General features: G+C 50.0%; 1 protein-coding gene across 1 annotated transcript in view; it reads left to right on the forward strand.

Annotated features, from left to right (window-relative positions):
• Positions 1-17,760, forward strand: part of LOC139052972 (cysteine/serine-rich nuclear protein 1-like) — an 84,313-nt gene that overhangs the window by 23,754 nt on the left and 42,799 nt on the right. Inside the window, exon 4 of the mRNA XM_070530118.1 lies at positions 5,486-5,713. Coding sequence (XP_070386219.1) covers positions 5,486-5,713 — 228 coding nt within the window. The remainder of the gene's footprint in view (positions 1-5,485; positions 5,714-17,760) is intronic.

Here is a 17,760-nt window from a genome sequence, read left to right on the forward strand (position 1 = left end):
CTTACCAAGGTCGCAACCTCTAGTAGCATCAATTGCCCGCGTCATCTGAGAGAAGATTCAGAAGTCACATGGAGTCAACGAATCCCCGCGGCTTGAGCCGGGAGCGATGACCTACGCAACCATCGCCCGCCGCCAGATTCCCCTGCATGCCGGCGCCAGGGCCCCATGATGCCGCGATACCATTTGAAACGTTGACACCGTTGCCACCGCCACACTGCCCACCTGTCGGCCAGCGAAGCAGACGGAGGAAGCCAGACATTTGGCGCGCCCGCGTTCACCACCCGCTCTGCTACCATTGCTGAGAAGCCGGCCATGCGCACCACCGTTGCCCATACTGCGACTTGGGACTGCGAGGGTTCGCCGTCAACGCGCCGCGTCCATAGCTGGGAAGCGCCCTCGTGGCATCGCCGACTATGTCACCGCGACTCAGTGGAGTTCTCGACGACCGTACCGTTTGCCGTCCCCAGGCCGCTACCTGTCGCCGCAACACCGACCACTGGCTCAGCCAAGGGCCAGTATGCGAATGCATATTCCGGAAAACCAAAAGCAGCAACCGATGGAGGTGCTGTTGCTGTTCGTCAAACTAACGAAGATCCCCCGTCGACTACGACAACACTTCAAGATCTAGCTCGACGATGTATTGACAAGACGACGCCATCTCGACGAAGCCTGAAAGTAAAGAATACGCCCACAAAAGACGTCCTGGTGTAGAGCTTTTCCCCTGCCCATGCAGACTACCTCATCTTTGTGAATGCAGCACTCCGGTCAGAAGTGCTGTAGGCCCTGCACGACAGTAAGACAGCCGGGCACCTCGGGTTTTGTCGTACACTTGCAAGAACGCAAGACAAGTATTACTGGCAGCGCCTGATCGCCGGCGTCGCCCGTTACGTCAAGGCTTGCCGTGACTGCCAACGACGCAAGACACCGCCAACAAGCTAGCGTGATTATTACAGCCGATCGAGCCCTCTGGCCAACCATTTGAGCAGTCATTGAAACTTCTTTCTGGGTGAGTTGGTGCATACGTGACATAAAAATTGTTACAGCGCGAACACCTGCAACCACAAGTATCAAGGACGGGACACAGGTGCTGACTGTTAACTAAATTTTATTTATGGAAGATGGACCCCTTATATAAGCGGAAAGGCAGAAGTGAAGGGGGGAAGGGAGTGATACAACTGCTGGCACGTTCATTCACCGATGCGCAATGTCATTTTCCCCGAGACTGCTGGCACGTTCATTCACCGATGCGCAATATCATTTTCTCCGATTGTATCACTCCCTTCGCCCCTTCACTTCTGCCTTTCCCCTTATATAAGGTATCCGTCTTCCGTAAATAAAATTTAGTTGACAGTCAGCGCTTGTGTCCTGTCCTTGATACTTGTGGTTGCATGTGTTTGCGCTGTAACAAATTTCATGTCATTTGAGCAGATTGGGATGGATTTAATTGCAATAAATTATGGGGTTTTACGGGCCAAAACCACTTTCTGATTATGAGGCACGCCGTAGTGGAGGACTCTGGAAATTTCAACCACCCGGGGATCTTTAACGTGCACTTAAATCTAAGTACACGGGCGTTTTCGCATTTCGCCCCATCGAAATGCGGCCGCCGTGGCCGGGATTCGATCCCGCGAACCTCGTGCACAGCTGCCCAATGCCATAGCCACTGAGCAACCATGGCGGGTGGGATGGATTTGATGGGACTGTTTCCGATGTCAACAACTAGAAACAAGTAGATCGTCGTGGCGATGCACTGCTTCACTCGCATCGCTGAAACGAAATGTCTGGCGAAAGGACACTGTTTCGAACCTACGAGATCATCCTATGTATTGACGCACAGGACTATGAGGTCATGCTAGAGGGCACTTCGCAGTCGCAGCAGCGCGGCGCGCAATCTCAAGTCCACGTGGTGCGTCTTATGTCCTTTTACGCACACTGACGAACTTCGTTATTTTGTTTTATTTGGTACGGGTGTTCTTGTTTATCACTTTCGTTTGTTTGCAGCATCGCGACGATGCTCTTTAAGAGCGGGTATTGACATATGTACTTGTTTATCTTTATCGGTGATCACGTTTCACCGCATAACAAATGTTATCGCACAGCATAGGACGCGGCTCCATGTAACGGAAGTTTCTCGAATGTATTATGATGATTCTATCCAATGTCTCTTGTCACCGAAACTTGTGTAATCTGATTTCATGTATGCGTCACGCGAATGGTGTAGAACTTTATGGAAGACACGCGGGCACAACTGATTGCTCTGGAACCTTCGATGACTGACACATAAAAGTCGACGCGCTTTATCCGCTGATCACATTTTCGACCATCGCTGACTGTTTTCGCCACTATTGTTGTTCTTTGAGTGTAGCCTGCTTTTGAGGGCACAGGTTCTCCCAATAAAACCCTAGTGTCCTCCATCACAGATTTGTTGCCTCCTTCACCGTCACTACTACGTGACAATAATAGCAATACTGTAACATCGGTAACATATTATTTCCCAATATGTCACCTCAACGTTTCAAGGGTGATGTGATTTAAGTTTAGCGAGAGAAAGCTTGCTTTTATAATCACACATACCTCGAGTCTTTTTGTGCTGTATATTGAAGGATGAACAGCCTGCATTTTTTATTAGGAGTAAATATGCACAAAGTTGATATCATACGTTACCAGACTCGGCATTTCAGGTTCTCAAAGCGAGGATGGAGAGTTTGGAAACACCTTTCGACCTGCAAATTTATTTTTTGCACAAGGCATTCAATTGAAAACGATGTGTGCAGACCAATTCACGTGGCCTTATGATTTTGCACTTTGGGATCGCTGCTGCTTCTTAAGGATGAATTATTTGGTGGTCTTACAGCAGCAGTTCTTGACAGTGCGTCTATGGCTCAATCACAAGCGTTTTGTTCACTCTGCCGCAAACCCTGGGCCCGAAAGTGTACTTGCGTTGCGCAGAGTGGCCGTGGCCTTAAAGTGATACTAAAGAGGCAAAGTATTTCACCTGTATTAGAAAGCACCTCTGCAATAGCGAAAACGCCACTTCTGCTATGAGAAGACGCTTGTTGTAGGCCAATAAAGGCTGAGTAAGAAAACGCGGTGGGGAAGGCGCGTGGTCAAGTCGGTTCAGACAGACGGCGATGTCGGTCTCTTTCATTGATGTATTTACATTAAAGCCGAAGTTTGACAGCACATTCTCTCCTTTGGAGTACACACGTTCTGTAAATGCGGCGCGATGAACCGCTTCAAAAAGGAAACTGAAATTGAACGATGCTTCGGCTCTCTTACGGGCACGTAGTTCATAATCATTGCTCACTACATGTATTTACATGTTGTGGATATCGATATCGGATTGCGTAAGCATTTTGGTTGACCCAAGAAATGCTGTGTAGTTTTGGCATGGTGGCAGAGTGGCATTGAAGAGCCACCGTTTAACATCGCCGTGCGACAAGATGTGCATGTTATGACGTTGTTTAGGCTGGAGGCAATGTCCGTGAACCTGGAATAAGCATTTTCGTGAAAATGCAAAGACGTTTTTGAGATACGCCTGAATTGGTTATTCCAAAAAATTGTGAGGACACGCAGAGGCAGAATAATTCTGACTTATTAAGCGAATTCGATTGCAAGTTTTCTTCTTTTTGAATTTTGCATCCGAGTATATTTTTCCAGACAATCTATATGTGTGTAGATTATAGTAGATTTCTTTTTGCAGAAATAACCCTTTCCTTTGTGAACATACAGTGAACTACACCTAAGAAACTAAAATTTCTCGCATTTCCACCATTGCACCCATAACCATTCCGAGTAGTTGCTTTCTGACGTCCTCCACTGAAAGCGCGATGACAACATCGTTTGAGGTCCAGTGTCTCCTTTGCACAGGGAGAGCTGCGCATCGCAAAATTTTAAAATCGCCTTGGTGGAGAAACAGCGCTACGTGCCACTCAACAGATTTCAGAGAGCACATATCACAGGTATATTTCGCCTCTTGCCGCCTGCACCAGCTGATGGACGTTCGTCGCCATCAACTACCTCGCGGTACTCCATTACGCACATGTGTAAATTTGCAATGTCCGCATGTTATATAGAGAAAGGCAAATGTGGAAGATATGCAGTCGTTAGGTAGGAGCCAATTTCTTTCGGCGACACTTCGCCTGGCATCAGCTGCGAGTGAACAAGAAGAATACGCCACCTTGGATCATTGAGGGACAGCGACATTGGTTGCCATGGGAGAGTGGTTGTCGGCTTGAGTGACGTGTGCGCACAGACCTGCGGTATGATCCACAGCAAACCACTTTTGCTTTCCGCTCGCAGATTTGGATTGCGGATACCCGAGCACTCACTCGTGGTCCTCGACGACCCGTCCACATCGACCGGTGAAAACACAATAAAATTGAGAACGCGCAGGACACGTTTTGCACGCGCCCCTCCACGACCGCTCTTCCTCGGTCAAGCGGACCCCCTACTTGACCAACGAATTTCGCGGCGGCGGCCTCTGGACATCAACTTGCTCGAGCCGGGTACACTGAAGACGTTGAATTTTCTGGGCGCATTCCGGACCCTATTTTGCGCCCAGACAGGTCATTTGCAGCGGACCTTACAGGGGGTCGATATCGCAGCTGGCCGGACAAATTTGTCCTGCGCCTAAAGAGGTGTCATGCTATACTTGCGAATTCAAACGCAGGCCGAGTGGCTTCGCAGTTTAGTTTTCAAGTGCAGCATGTATTGCCTCACTTGTTTGGGCGTGGGTGTTGCACTACAAGAAACTCCAGTCACGTGAAAATAAAAATTGCTTATAGGGCTGCGGAAACAAACCACCGACCTCCGGGTCTCGAGACCACGCCGTTACCCGATTCAGCCATTGTCGGTTCATAATACGCACCCTTTAAAGCGGAGTAATATGTGTGAAGTAGACGCAGCGCAAGGCGCGAGCCAATCACAGGCGTCCTCTTTCTTCGGAGGAGGGAAAGGGTTTGATCGCGCGTTCACTCGCCTCGACGCCCACCATTTCCCGCCAGCTCGGGCCCGACAATCAGATAGGCAGGCCGCGTCTGGTTCGTTCTGCCGAAGAGCAGGCTGAGTTGTAGTAGCTGCAGCGGGAGCGGGCCGCGCGTCGTGCGTTCCGCCGAAGAACAGGCGGTGTTTGATGAACGCTACCGTGAAAACGCTCGAGAAAGGGCTTGTTGTCGGCGTGCCGACCTTGCCGCGAGGGAGCGCGAAGCCGAGGCGTTACGCGAACGAAGAGCTGCGCAGCCCGAGCTTCGCTTTCACCCCTCTTCATAGTAATGGAAAGGCGGTCATTTTTTGTGTGTGGCTGGCGCGACAGATTTATCTGCGCTTGGCTATGTATGGGCTCATACCAACTTAGGAAGATATGACATTTTAATCTAGCATGCATAGGCACATCGACAGCTATTGTTTGCAGAATGTTGTGAATCAACATGATAAAGACTCAGGCCAGCGAGGGAAATGTCACATTTTATGTATTCGATTACAGAAAGCCACTGGTTGGGATGAAGGAAGGAATGGACGGCAGCAGTTGGAGCCCCTGCAATGGCGTCGCCGACGTCAGCTGCTTCACGCCAGTGGCGTGCGAAACCTAGATTCGTCTGAGAGCGAAGCTTGCCGAGCCATCAGGAAGTCGCGGGGACGTTGCGGCTGCCACTGCTCTGAGCCGTGCACACCAAAGAGCTGTTCCTGCTCCCTGGACGGCATACCATGCCAGGTGAATAATCACTTTTTTTAATGCTGGTTATAGATAAGCTCAAGAGCATTCTGCGTAGCATCTCACCATTTTAGCCGTTTTGCAGCAAAGTATTTCAGGGGAGTTTCCCATATATTCGCCGGCGTTCTTGTGCAGCAGGGAAGGTAGGCCTACGACGGCGCAGACGCTATCACATTGATTTATTTATTTGCGATAGCAGAAAGTCCGCAGTGAAGGCGTTCATGAAGCAAGGGCTATTTACATATGTGTTCAATGATTTACAATTTTTTATCGTTTTCTTGAAGCCGTTGCTGCCGGACTTGCGTGAGCACAAAGTCAGCGGGAAGGTCATTCCAAACTTGTGAAGTTTTGATAAAAAAGGTAAGGTGTGCAGTGGTTCTAGCACACGGTGGATATACAGCTTAGTCATGATTGGTATGATCTGAATGATGATTTGCTGGCTTGATGGCTGGAATACAGGGGGACGTGTGATAAAACTGTGATAGGCACTGACGTCCTATTCTGCCGCATGATGAAAGGCTTCCAAGGTTTGAGTGAGATTTTAGTTCGTTGACACTGCAGTGGTATGTATACTCTGAGAAAATGAATCCGGCGGCACGGTTCTGTACAGCTTCTTCCATTTTATTGTGGTTAGTGTGGTGTAAGTCCCAGAAAGCGCATGCGTATTCAAGTTTCGGTCTTATTAATGTCTTATAGCGGGAACTGACGGAACGAGGTGCGAGATAAAGGTTACGACGTAGACAACCAAGAACGCTGACACCTTCATTAGTAACGTGCAATATGTGAAGCAACCCACTTAAATATGGCGACAAAAGAGCACCTAGATACTTGCACTTGCAAATGGAAGTGAGGAGTTATAAATCAGACAATTCGGTGGAGGGTGATTTTGCCGGCGATATAAAAAAAAAGTAGTGATGGTTTGTGCGTGTTTAATGACATGAGCCACTTGATACAGCAGGTTTCGATTCGATGAAGATCAGGCTAAAGTGAGTGAATGTCAGACATGTTAATTTGACAATATAGGACGCAATCATCACCAAAGAGTCTGGTATTGCAAGAAATGTTACTCGATAAATCGTTGATATTGACACGTGTACTTATCATTATCGGGCGACCATGTTTCGCCGCCTAACAACTGTAATCACACAGCGAGGGACACGCCTGAATGTATCCGATGTTTCTGGAAAGTTATCGATGCTTCTACCCGGCTGTCTGTTGTCGCCGAACCTTGTGTTATCTGATTTCATCGCGTAACGCGAATGGTGTAGAACTTTGTGGAAGGCACACGAGTACGAACGATTAGTCTGGAACATTCGACGACTGCTCTATAAAAACCGACGCGCTTGACCCGCTGATAAGATTTTCGACGATCGCCGACTGTGTTCGCCGCTATCGTTGTGCTTGAAGTGTAGCCTGTTTTGTGGGCACAGGTTCGCCCAATAAAAGCTAGTTTTGTCTTTCATAGTACTGCTACTGTGTTCTTTCTTCACCGTCACTACCACGTGACATCTGGTGGAGGTGCTAGTGCGTTCATGTACCGAACGCCCCCGTAAAGCCGCGATGCAAGCCGGAAGCCCGAGGACAGAACCATCATCGCCCAAGACCAACGTGCTAGCCGCAGACTGCAAGGACTGCCCCCAGAGCACGGACTTCTACCTGAGACGACAAAGAAGATCGTGGTCAAGACAACCCCAATGGCTGCCCCAGCGTCCCCTGTTATCCTACAAGAACCTCAGGACCCACCAACCTTCCATGGAGCAGCGATTGAGGACCCGGAATCATGGCTGGAGACCTACGAACGAATCGCAACATTCAACAACTGGGACTCCGACGAGAAGCTGCGGCATGTCTACTTCGCCTTAGAGGACACCGCCAGAACTTGGTTTGAGAACAGGGAATCGACCTTGACAACGTGGGACCTGTTCCGTAGCGGCTTCCTACGCTCCTTTACAAGCGTCGTGCGCAAGGAAAGGGGCGAAGCTATTCTGGACGCCCGAGTTACCAAACGAGAACGTTGCCATTTTTACGGAAGAAATGAGCCGTTTGTTCCGCCACGCCGACCCGGATATGGCCGAGGAGAAGAAAGTCCGCCTACTGATGCGTGGTGTAAAGGAGGAACTTTTCACCGGGATGGTAAGAAGCCCACCGAAGACCGTCGAAGAGTTTCTTCGTGAGGCGACGAACATCGAGAAGACACTCGAAATGCGGAACCGGCAATTCAACCGCCGTACAAGCTCTACCCACTACGCAGGAATTCAATCACTGGCCACGGATGATCTGCGCGAGACCATCAGGGCCGTTGTGCGCGAAGAACTGCGCAAGGTCTTGCCTTCGTCGCAGCCTCAAGTGGCCTCGATCGCCGACATCGTAAAAGAAGAGTTGCACCGATCGCTTGGAGTTCCTGAGGTGCAACCAGAACCGCCGCAGCCGCAAGCGAGGAGCTACGCCGCCGTCGCCCGCCGTCAAGGTCCCCTTCCACGACCGCGCCAGGGTCCCGTAACGCCGCAATTCCGTCGACCACCACCGCCGCCGCCAGCACGCCCACCCGTCGCCGAGCGCAGCTACCCGAGGAAGACAGACGTTTGGCGCACTCATGACCACCGCCCGCTCTGCTACCACTGCGGAGAAGCAGGTCACGTCTACCGACGATGCCCATACCGAGAGATGGGACTGCGAGGTTTCGCCGTCAACGCGCCGCGTCCACAGCTTGGAGAGCGCCCACGTGACATCGCCGACTACCTCGCCGCTACTCAATGGAGCTCTCGACGACCGTCGCGTTCGCCATCACCAGGCCGCTGCCTGTCGCCGCAACGCCGACCATACACTGGCCCAGCCCGGGGCCGGTCAGAGAGCCCATATCCGGAAAACTAAAAGCAGCAACCGATGGAGGTGTGGTTGCTGTTCGTCGAACTGACGAAGATCCTCTGCCGCCGACGGAGTCGACGAAGAAACCATCTCGACGACCTAATTACGACACGCCGCCGTCCCGACGAAGTCAGCGAGCCAAGACTACACCGACGAAAGACGACTCGACGACGCGACGTTCCAGCTTCAGTTCAACACGACGCAGCCGTGATCCGACGCCAACACCTAACTGCAACGCCAGACAAAGAACCACCGACCTCGCTGTGCTTCTCGACGGCCACGCGGTTACCGCCTTAGTGGACACAGGTGCTGATTACTCCGTCATGAGTAGACACATCGCTGCCCAGTTGAAGAAGGTTAAGAGTGCATAGGAAGGCCCTCAAATTCGCACCGCTGGAGGACACCTGATTACGCCGACTGCAATCTGCACGGCAAGGATAACCATTCATGACCGGACTTACCCTGCCACCTTCGTTATCCTCCAACAGTGTTCTCGAGAAGTCATTCTTGGTATGGACTTCCTGAACCAACACGGCGCAGTCATCGACCTGAAGTCGAAGTCAATAACGCTGTCGGAAGATAAAGCGATACCGCCGGAGAGCCCTCGTAGTCACCACGCCTTGAGTAGGCTCGAAGACCAAGTGAGCATCCCGCCCCGCTCCAGCATTGTTATTTCGGTCGGCACCGAAATACCCGCTGATGTAGAAGGTGTCATCGAAGGTGACCAACGTCTCCTGCTAGACCGTGAAATTTGCGTCGCTAGAGGGATCGCTCGACTGCATGGAAGGAAAACTGAAGTGTTGCTGACAAACTTCAGCCCGGAGTTCAAGCACATCAACAAGGGCACGACTATAGCGTCCATCGAGGTAATTGTGGAAACCAGTAATGCGTTTGTCCTCTCGGATTCCACCGCATCTACCCCGACGACCATGGTTCCCGGACCAGACTACGACATTAATCCAAGTCTCCCAGTGATTAAGCAACAGCAGCTCAGAAGTCTGCTCCGACGATACAAAGGCTGCTTTTCGATGACATCGAGGATTCGACAAACACCAGTCGCCAAGCATCGCATAATCACCGAGGAGTACGCTCGACCACTCCGCCAAAGCCCTTACCGAGTTTCGCCGCGAGAACGCGAAGCTATAAGAGAACAAGTCGACGAAATGCTGCGCGACGACATCATCCAGCCGTCGAAAAGCCCGTGGGCATACCCTGTTGTCTTGGTGAAGAAAAAGGACGGAACCCTACGTTTCTGCGTCGATTATCGTCGTCTGAACAAGATCACGAAGAAGGACCTATACCCCCTTCCATGGATAGACGACGCATTGGATCGGCTCTGCAACGCTAAGTACTTCTCCTCGATGGACCTCAAGTCTGGCTATTGGCAAATAGAAGTCGACGAAAGAGATCGCGAAAAGACCGCCTTCATCACCCCAGACGGCCTCTACGAGTTCAAGGTTATGCCATTTGGACTGTGCTCGGCGCCTGCAACGTTCCAGCGCGTGATGGACACGGTTTTAGCGGGATTGAAATGGCAGACCTGTCTCGTTTACTTGGATGACGTCGTTGTAGTCGCCGGAAATTTCGACGATCACCTTAGGCGGCTTGCCACAGTACTAGAGGCCATCAAGTCATCAGGGCTCACTCTGAAGCCAGAAAAATGCCGCTTCGCTTACGACGAGCTTCTGTTCCTAGGCCACGTCATCAGGAAATCCGGAGTACGCCCCGACCCGCAGAAAACAGCTGCCATCGCAAAGTTCCCGCAGCGCACCGACAAGAAGGCAGTGCGTAGATTCCTTGGCATGTGTGCCTACTAAAGGCGCTTTGTCAGACTTTTCACGCATCACCGAGCCGTTGACACGTCTAACTAAATGTGATGTTGAGTTCAACTGGGAAACGCCGCAGACCGACGCATTTAAAGAACTCAAACGACGCATGCAGTCGCGGCCGGTACGTGCGCACTTCGACGAGTACGCCGATACAGAAATCCATACTGACGCCAGTAGCCTAGGCCTCGGTGCCGTTCTAGTCCAGAGGAAAAACGGAGTCGAACAGGTGATATCTTACGCTAGCCGGTCGCTGTCAAAAGCGGAAGGCAACTATTCTACGACCGAAAAGGAATGCCTCGCCATCGTTCGGGCTACAGCTAAATTTCGCCCTTATCTTTATGGCAGGCCATTCAATGTCGTCAGTGACCATCACGCGTTGTGTTGGCTAGCGAGTATAATGGATCCTTCAGGACGACTGGCGCGGTGGAGCCTCAGACTACAAGAATACGACATCACTGTAACCTACATGTCCGGACGAAAACACTCCGATGCCGATTGCCTATCACGCGCCCCCATTGACCCACCGCCGCAAGATGACGAAGATGACGACGCCTTCCTTGGTATGATAAGCGCGGAAGACTTCGCTGAACAGCAACGGGCAGACCCGGAGCTAAAAGGCCTGGTGGAATATTTGGAAGGGCACACCGACGTTGTCCCCAGGGCATTTAAGCGCGGATTATCTTCCTTCACGCTTCAAAACAATCTACTCGTGAAGACGAACTTTTCACCAGTCCGTGCCAACTACCTTCTTGTTGTCCCGTCAGGACTTCGTCCAGAGGTATTGCACGCCCTACATGACGATCCGACCGCTGGACACCTCGGATTTTCCCGGACACTATCGAGGATACAAGAAAAAGTATTATTGGCCGCGCGTGACCGCCGACGTCGCCCATTATGTCTAAACATGCCGAGACTGTCAGCGACGCAAGACACCGCCGACAAGGCCAGCCGGATTACTACAGCCAATCGAGCCTCCTTGCCCACCATTCCAACAGATCGGGATGGACTTGCTGGGACCCTTTCCGACGTCAACAACCGGAAATAGGTGGATCGTCGTGGCGACAGACTACCTCACCCGCTTCGCTGAAACTAAAGCACTGCCGAAAGGTAGCGCAGCCGAAGTGGCGAAATTTTTTGTAGAAAACATCCTGCTTCGACATGGCGCCCCAGAAGTCCTCATCACCGACACAGGAACGGCCCTTACAGCGGAGCTCACCCAAGCCATTCTGAAATACAGTCAGACAAGGCACAGGAGGACCACGGCCTACCACCCGCAGAAGAATGGTCTTACGGAGCGGCTGAATAAGACCCTCGCCGACATGCTAGCGATGTACGTCGACGTCGAACACAAGACCTGGGATGCCGTCCTGCCATACGTAACATTTGCTTACAACACGGCGGGGCAAGAAACAACACAGATCACGCCGTTTAAGCTGGTTTACGGCAGGAACCCGAGGACGACGCTCGACGCCATGCTGCCCCACGTCACTGACGAAGAGAATGTTGACGTCGCTAGCTATCTCCAGCGTGCCGAAGAAGCCCGACAGCTCGCCCGCCTACGGATCAAAAACCAACAGAGGACCGACAGCCGACACTACAACCTCCGACGACGCTTTGTTGAGTACCAGCCCGGCGACCGTGTTTGGGTTTAGACACCGATACGCCGACGAGGACTCAGTGAGAAACTACTCCGACGCTATTTCGGACCCTACAAGGTCATACGACGTATTGGCGCTCTGGACTATGAGGTCGTGCCAGACGGCATTTCGCATTCACAGCGGCGCCGTGCACGATCTGAAGAGGTCCACGTGGTGCGCCTTAAACCCTTTTACGGACGCTGACGAAATTCCTTATTTTTGTTGTTGTTGTTGTTTTCTTTGCTACGGGTGTTTTTATTTTGCTTGTATGTAGCATCGGGTCGATGCTTTTTAAGAGGGGGGTATTGACACGTGTACTTATCATTATCGGGCGACCACGTTTCGCCGCTTAACAACTGTAATCGTACAGCGAGGGACGCGCCTGAATGTATCCGATGTTTCTGGAAAGTTATCGATGCTTCTACCCGGCTGTCTGTTGTCGCCGAACCTTGTGTTATCTGATTTCATCGCGTAACGCGAATGGTGTAGAACTTTTGTGGAAGGCACACGGGTCCGAACGATTAGTCTGGAACATTCGACGACTGCTTTATAAAAGCCGACGCGCTTGACCCGCTGATCAGATTTTCGAAGATCGCCTACTGTGTTCGCCGCTATCGTTGTGCTTTAAGTGTAGGCTGTTTTGTGGGCACAGGTTCGCCCAATGAAAGCTAGTTTTGTCTTTCACAGTACTACTACTGTGTACTTTCTTCACAGTCATTACCACGTGACAGTATATACTATGAATAACAATAGGCCCAGTTCCATGCCCTCAGGCGCACCTGAGATGACAGGACGGTAAGCAGAAGGCTGATTATTGGCATTGAATAATTGCTGGTAGTTGATTAGGAAGTCACAAATTCATTAAATACAAAATAATCATGGTTAATACATGAAAGCTTTAGGAACAGGCGTTTATGAGGAAGTTTGTCAAATGCTCTCTCGAAATAAATAAAGGGCTTCGACCAGTGTGTTTACGTCAATACTAGAGCTAATGTCAAAACGTGTTGTTGAATTATAATCGTAAATAGAATTGGCGCGATCTGCGCAGTCTTGATTAATGCCTAATTTGGAGAAAAAATGAAAGACAAAGTCAACGATTGGAAAAATTGGTCTAGACGGTGGAATGTTGATTTTTTTTGCGTTCCTGATACAGACGAAGAGACTTGGGCGGCTTCGGAGCAGCTCGTGCGTGATTGTTGCTCTAATAAACTTGCTGCTGTGGTGACCTCAATTCTGAGAGCTCATTGTTTCGGTCACTTTTCGATGAGTCAGACGAATGCGATCATTACTTGCTTCTACAATGATATAGCAGTTGAATTTGTGATAGGAAACGGCTCCAGGCTCAGGAACACAGGCTTCAGCATCGCCTGTGCTTATTCTGAGGCCGTCCGACTGAAGCACCGTCACCTGTGGCAGTGCGCAAAATTTGCAAGGAAAGATAGACACCGCATTCGCCTCGTCTTTAACAAGCTTTACATTAATAATGATACCTATGTGTCAAACAGTCACACTACACGTGTGATTTGTGTATCTCAGTGATCCACAGACGAATGACGCACTCCTTTTATTATCTCAGATCAGACCCCAGGTTCCTCTCCTTCTCAAATTTCGAAGTATAATACCGATAAAACAATATTTTTTTCCTTTACAATAACATTAAATCATGGCGTTCTATGTAACAAAACCACTTTCTGATTATGAGGCACGCCATAGTGGCGGACTCCGGAAATTTTGACCTCCTTGGGTTTTCTAACTAGCCCCCTAAATCTGAGTACACGCGTATTTTCTCCTTTCGCCCCCATCGAAATGCGGCCGCCGTTGCCGAGATTCGATCCCGCGACCTCGTGCTCAGCAGCCGAATACCATAGCCACTGAGCGACCCCGGCGGGTACATTACACTAATATCAGAAGGGTAGTACCAAAGAGGGTGGCAATAGCTTCACTAATTGATTCAATATTCTTCAGAATTCACTAATTCGCATCATTAATAACACCAACTGAAACATGGCTCACTGAAGTTATACCAGTTAACGCAATTGTCAGCAAAACACGTCCTAACATTTTTCGATGTGATAAATCAAACCGCAGATGAGGTGTTGTACTCTTGGTAATATAATGTGATTTGTTGATTGCGCCGGTAATTATTAGTTCATTTCTCGAACGTGTATGGGTTTCATTAAAGTGCTCTTCTATTGATATTATAATTGGTGCAATCTACCGCCCTCCCAATATGAATGATTGCTTTTCTTCTGAATTTCATCGAGTTCTGTGTGCAATATGTACACATTTCCCAAACCCTACTCATATTCGGGGATTTCAATCTCGCTAGTATAAACTGCTTCACACAATCCGTCACAGCGAGTGAAAGCGAAGCTCATATGTTTCCACAATCGTGTCTTAATTTCTTACTATCGCAACTTATTACTGATCCCACGCGTCGCACATCGAGCACCGCCAAAATAATGGACCTAATATTAACAAATAATCCTGATATTTGTACACACACAATTCACTTAGACGGCATTTCGGATCATGACGTAAGAACTGGACGCATTGTAGGTTCCTTTAACGTAATGTACTATTGAACCAATCAGATGTTATGGCAGAGCCAACCATAATAAAAAAACTGAATTGGATTGTTTCTCTGCTGAGTTCTTGAATGAATTTTACGTGCGAACTATTGAGCTAAATTGAGATTTTTAAAAGTACACTGTCATAACCCTCATCAATGAATTTGTACCTCTCATGTCCATCAAATGTAGTAGCAGCCTACCGTCGTTTAAGCGGATGTTGCGTCGTATGAAAAATAGGACAAAAAAAGTGACTGTGGGCAGGTAGTAAAAAATTCCCGTTTGAGGGCGTGTGATAAGTATAAGAAATGTGATAAAAAGTACCGGTCCCCCGCAGGGGCGTCTGCGCAAGCAGGCGTTTGGTGTGTTGCGCCACCACGTACCCGAGCACGCGAGGGTTGGACCCTCCCGCGTGTAGCCGTGCACGGCTTAGCCGTGTCCAGGGAAAAGGGGATCCTGGGGATTGAGCCGATGCTGAGTGTCAGGGCCTTTAAGGCCCCTCAGCGGAGGCAACACATCCCTTTGGCCTCGGCTTCACGTAGACGGCACCCCCGGACTGACCCACCCGGGGGAAATCGGTAGTTGCCTTTTCCTGTCTCTCTCTCCCTCCAGTCTTCGTCTTTTTCTTACTTTTCATCTTTCCTGTCTTCTCCTAGCTTCCGTTTACTTCCAAATTTTCCAGGCAGCAAGGGTTAACCTTGTGTGAATAACCAACCTAGGTTATCTCATATTTGGTTATAGTGATAACATACAACTGGCGTTTGCAGGACTTGTTCTTACAGTCCCTGTAACGTCCCCTTGTAGGGCTCCACGGTGGGTGGTTGGCGTTATTGCCGAAAATTAAATTATTCTATGGCTAGTTCCTTCCCTACCCTCCCAGATCGCCCTCAGAAAAGAGGGCGCACCGAAGACGTATTTCAGTTTTTTGGACGACAAAGACCCAACTTCCCACGATTTCACGTAATTCATTCGGAAAAGTCAGATAAACAAGTACGCACGATCTCCCCATTTCTAGTTTCGAAGTCTTTAACTGAGGTTCTTGGTCCAAGTTACAAGGCATCAAGGATGGCAAGTGGAGATCTCCTTTTGGAGCTCCGTGACCTGAAACAATACGAAAAGCTACCTAATCAAGTGTCTTTTGGAGACTTTCAAGTGACAGTGACTCCGCACCGCACTATGAACACTACGCGCGGCGTTGTCTCAGACGATGACCTGCTTCAGTTGACAGAGGCAGAGCTCCTAGAGGGCTTCAATGAGCAAAATGTTGTTAATGTGAAACGAATAAAGATGAGGCGCGATGGTAAAGAAAATGGCGACCAAACACCCTAATTCTCACATTCAATTCAAGTGTCCTGCCCGAATCAATCGAGGCCGGGTACATAAAGCTCCGTGTCAGGCCTTACGTGCCCAATCCACTCCGTTGTTTCAAATGTCAGCGCTTCGGCCACAGCTCGCAGAGCTGCCGCGGCCGCCAAACTTGTGCTAAATGCAGTGCCACAGAACACACCACTGAAACTTGTGAGAACGCTCTCCAGTGTGCAAACTGTGATGGGGAGCACGCCGCGTACTCACGGCCGTGCCCATCCTGGAAGAAAGAAAAAGAAATAGTAACGATCAAAGTGAAAGAAAATATCTCATTCAAGGAGGCACGCAGGCGGGTTGCATACCTGCCAAAGAAAAGCTTTGCCGAAGTGGCGCGTCAGGGCGCAGCGTCACAACGGCGTCCGGCGCCTGTCCGACCCACAAACAGTGAGTCGGCAGTTACGCCGTCTGCCCCCACGGTGGTTGCAGCTAGCGCTGCTCCACCAACCGAGCAGAAGTGACCTTCTACCCCGAAGTTGGGCGCAGCTGAGGCTGCTCCAACCACCCCGGCCCCTTCCAGCGCTGGCAACAGCCGGCGCAGCCGAATTTTCCAGGGAGCCCCATCGACCTCCGGGTCGGTGGGCGCAGCGGTCTTGCCCTCCAAGGCGGGACTCTCCCTGATAACTTCTCGCTCGCAAGAGCACGTGTCCGGCGCCTCACAAGAGGCAATGGACACAACACCTATCCTCAAGGCGCCCCAAACGCCTAAGGAGCGGCGAGGCTCCCTCGAATGCTCCAGAAAGGGCAAAACTCCCGTTACAGGGCCTCGAAAGAGCTCTGTAACCTAAGGCATCACGTCCCTTTCCGTAAACACAGCACTTATTTACATTAAATATGGATACACAAATTATTCAATGGAACATCTGAGGACTCTTTAGAAACCTGGATGACTTGCAAGAACTCATCCACAAACATAATCCAAAGGTGCTGTGTTTACAGGAAACACACTTAAAACCCAAACAAACAAACTTTCTCCGAACGTATGTTACGTTTCGCAAAGGTCGCGATGATTCCGTCGCATCATCCGGTGGTGTTGCGATTCTCACTCATAAAAGCATTGGCTGTCAACATTTACAGCTACGAACGGCCCTTGAAGCAGTGGCGGCTCGAATTGTTTAGCTAGACAAACTTATCACAATTTGCTCGATTTATATACCCCCACACTACAAACTAAGCAAACATGAATTTCAGTCCTTCATAGATGAATTGCCAGAACCTTACGTTGTACTTGGGGATTTCAATGCGCACAACAGCCTATGGGGCGACTCTCGTATAGATGTGCGAGGTCGGCTTGTTGAACAGTTCCTATTCTCTTCTGGTGCATGCCTGCTGAATAAGAAGGCACCCACATATTATTCTCTCGCCAACAGAACATTTTCATCAATTGACCTCAGCCTAGTTTCCCCGTCTATACTGCCCGAACTCGAATGGGAAGTCATGAACAATCCTTACGGGAGCGACAACTTCCCCATACTGATAAAAACATCTAAATAAAACGAATATCCTCCACAAGCTCCTAGGTGGAAGATAGACACAGCCGACTGGCAGAAATTTCGAACTCTCTCTAGCATCTCATGGACTGACCTGTCTTCTTTAGAAATTGATGCTGCTGTGGATTATCTTACAGCATTCATAATAGATGCTGCATCAAAATGCATATCCGAAGTAAGTGGCTTGGCATGCAAACCACGTGTACCGTGGTGGAACAGCGAATGTCGGACCGCCCGTAAGAATCAGAGCAAGGCGTGGGGGTTGCTGCGAGCTTCTCCCACTGCTGAGAATCT

The sequence above is a fragment of the Dermacentor albipictus genome, unplaced genomic scaffold, assembly GCF_038994185.2.
Source record: "Dermacentor albipictus isolate Rhodes 1998 colony unplaced genomic scaffold, USDA_Dalb.pri_finalv2 scaffold_48, whole genome shotgun sequence".
Lineage (NCBI taxonomy): Eukaryota > Metazoa > Arthropoda > Arachnida > Ixodida > Ixodidae > Dermacentor > Dermacentor albipictus.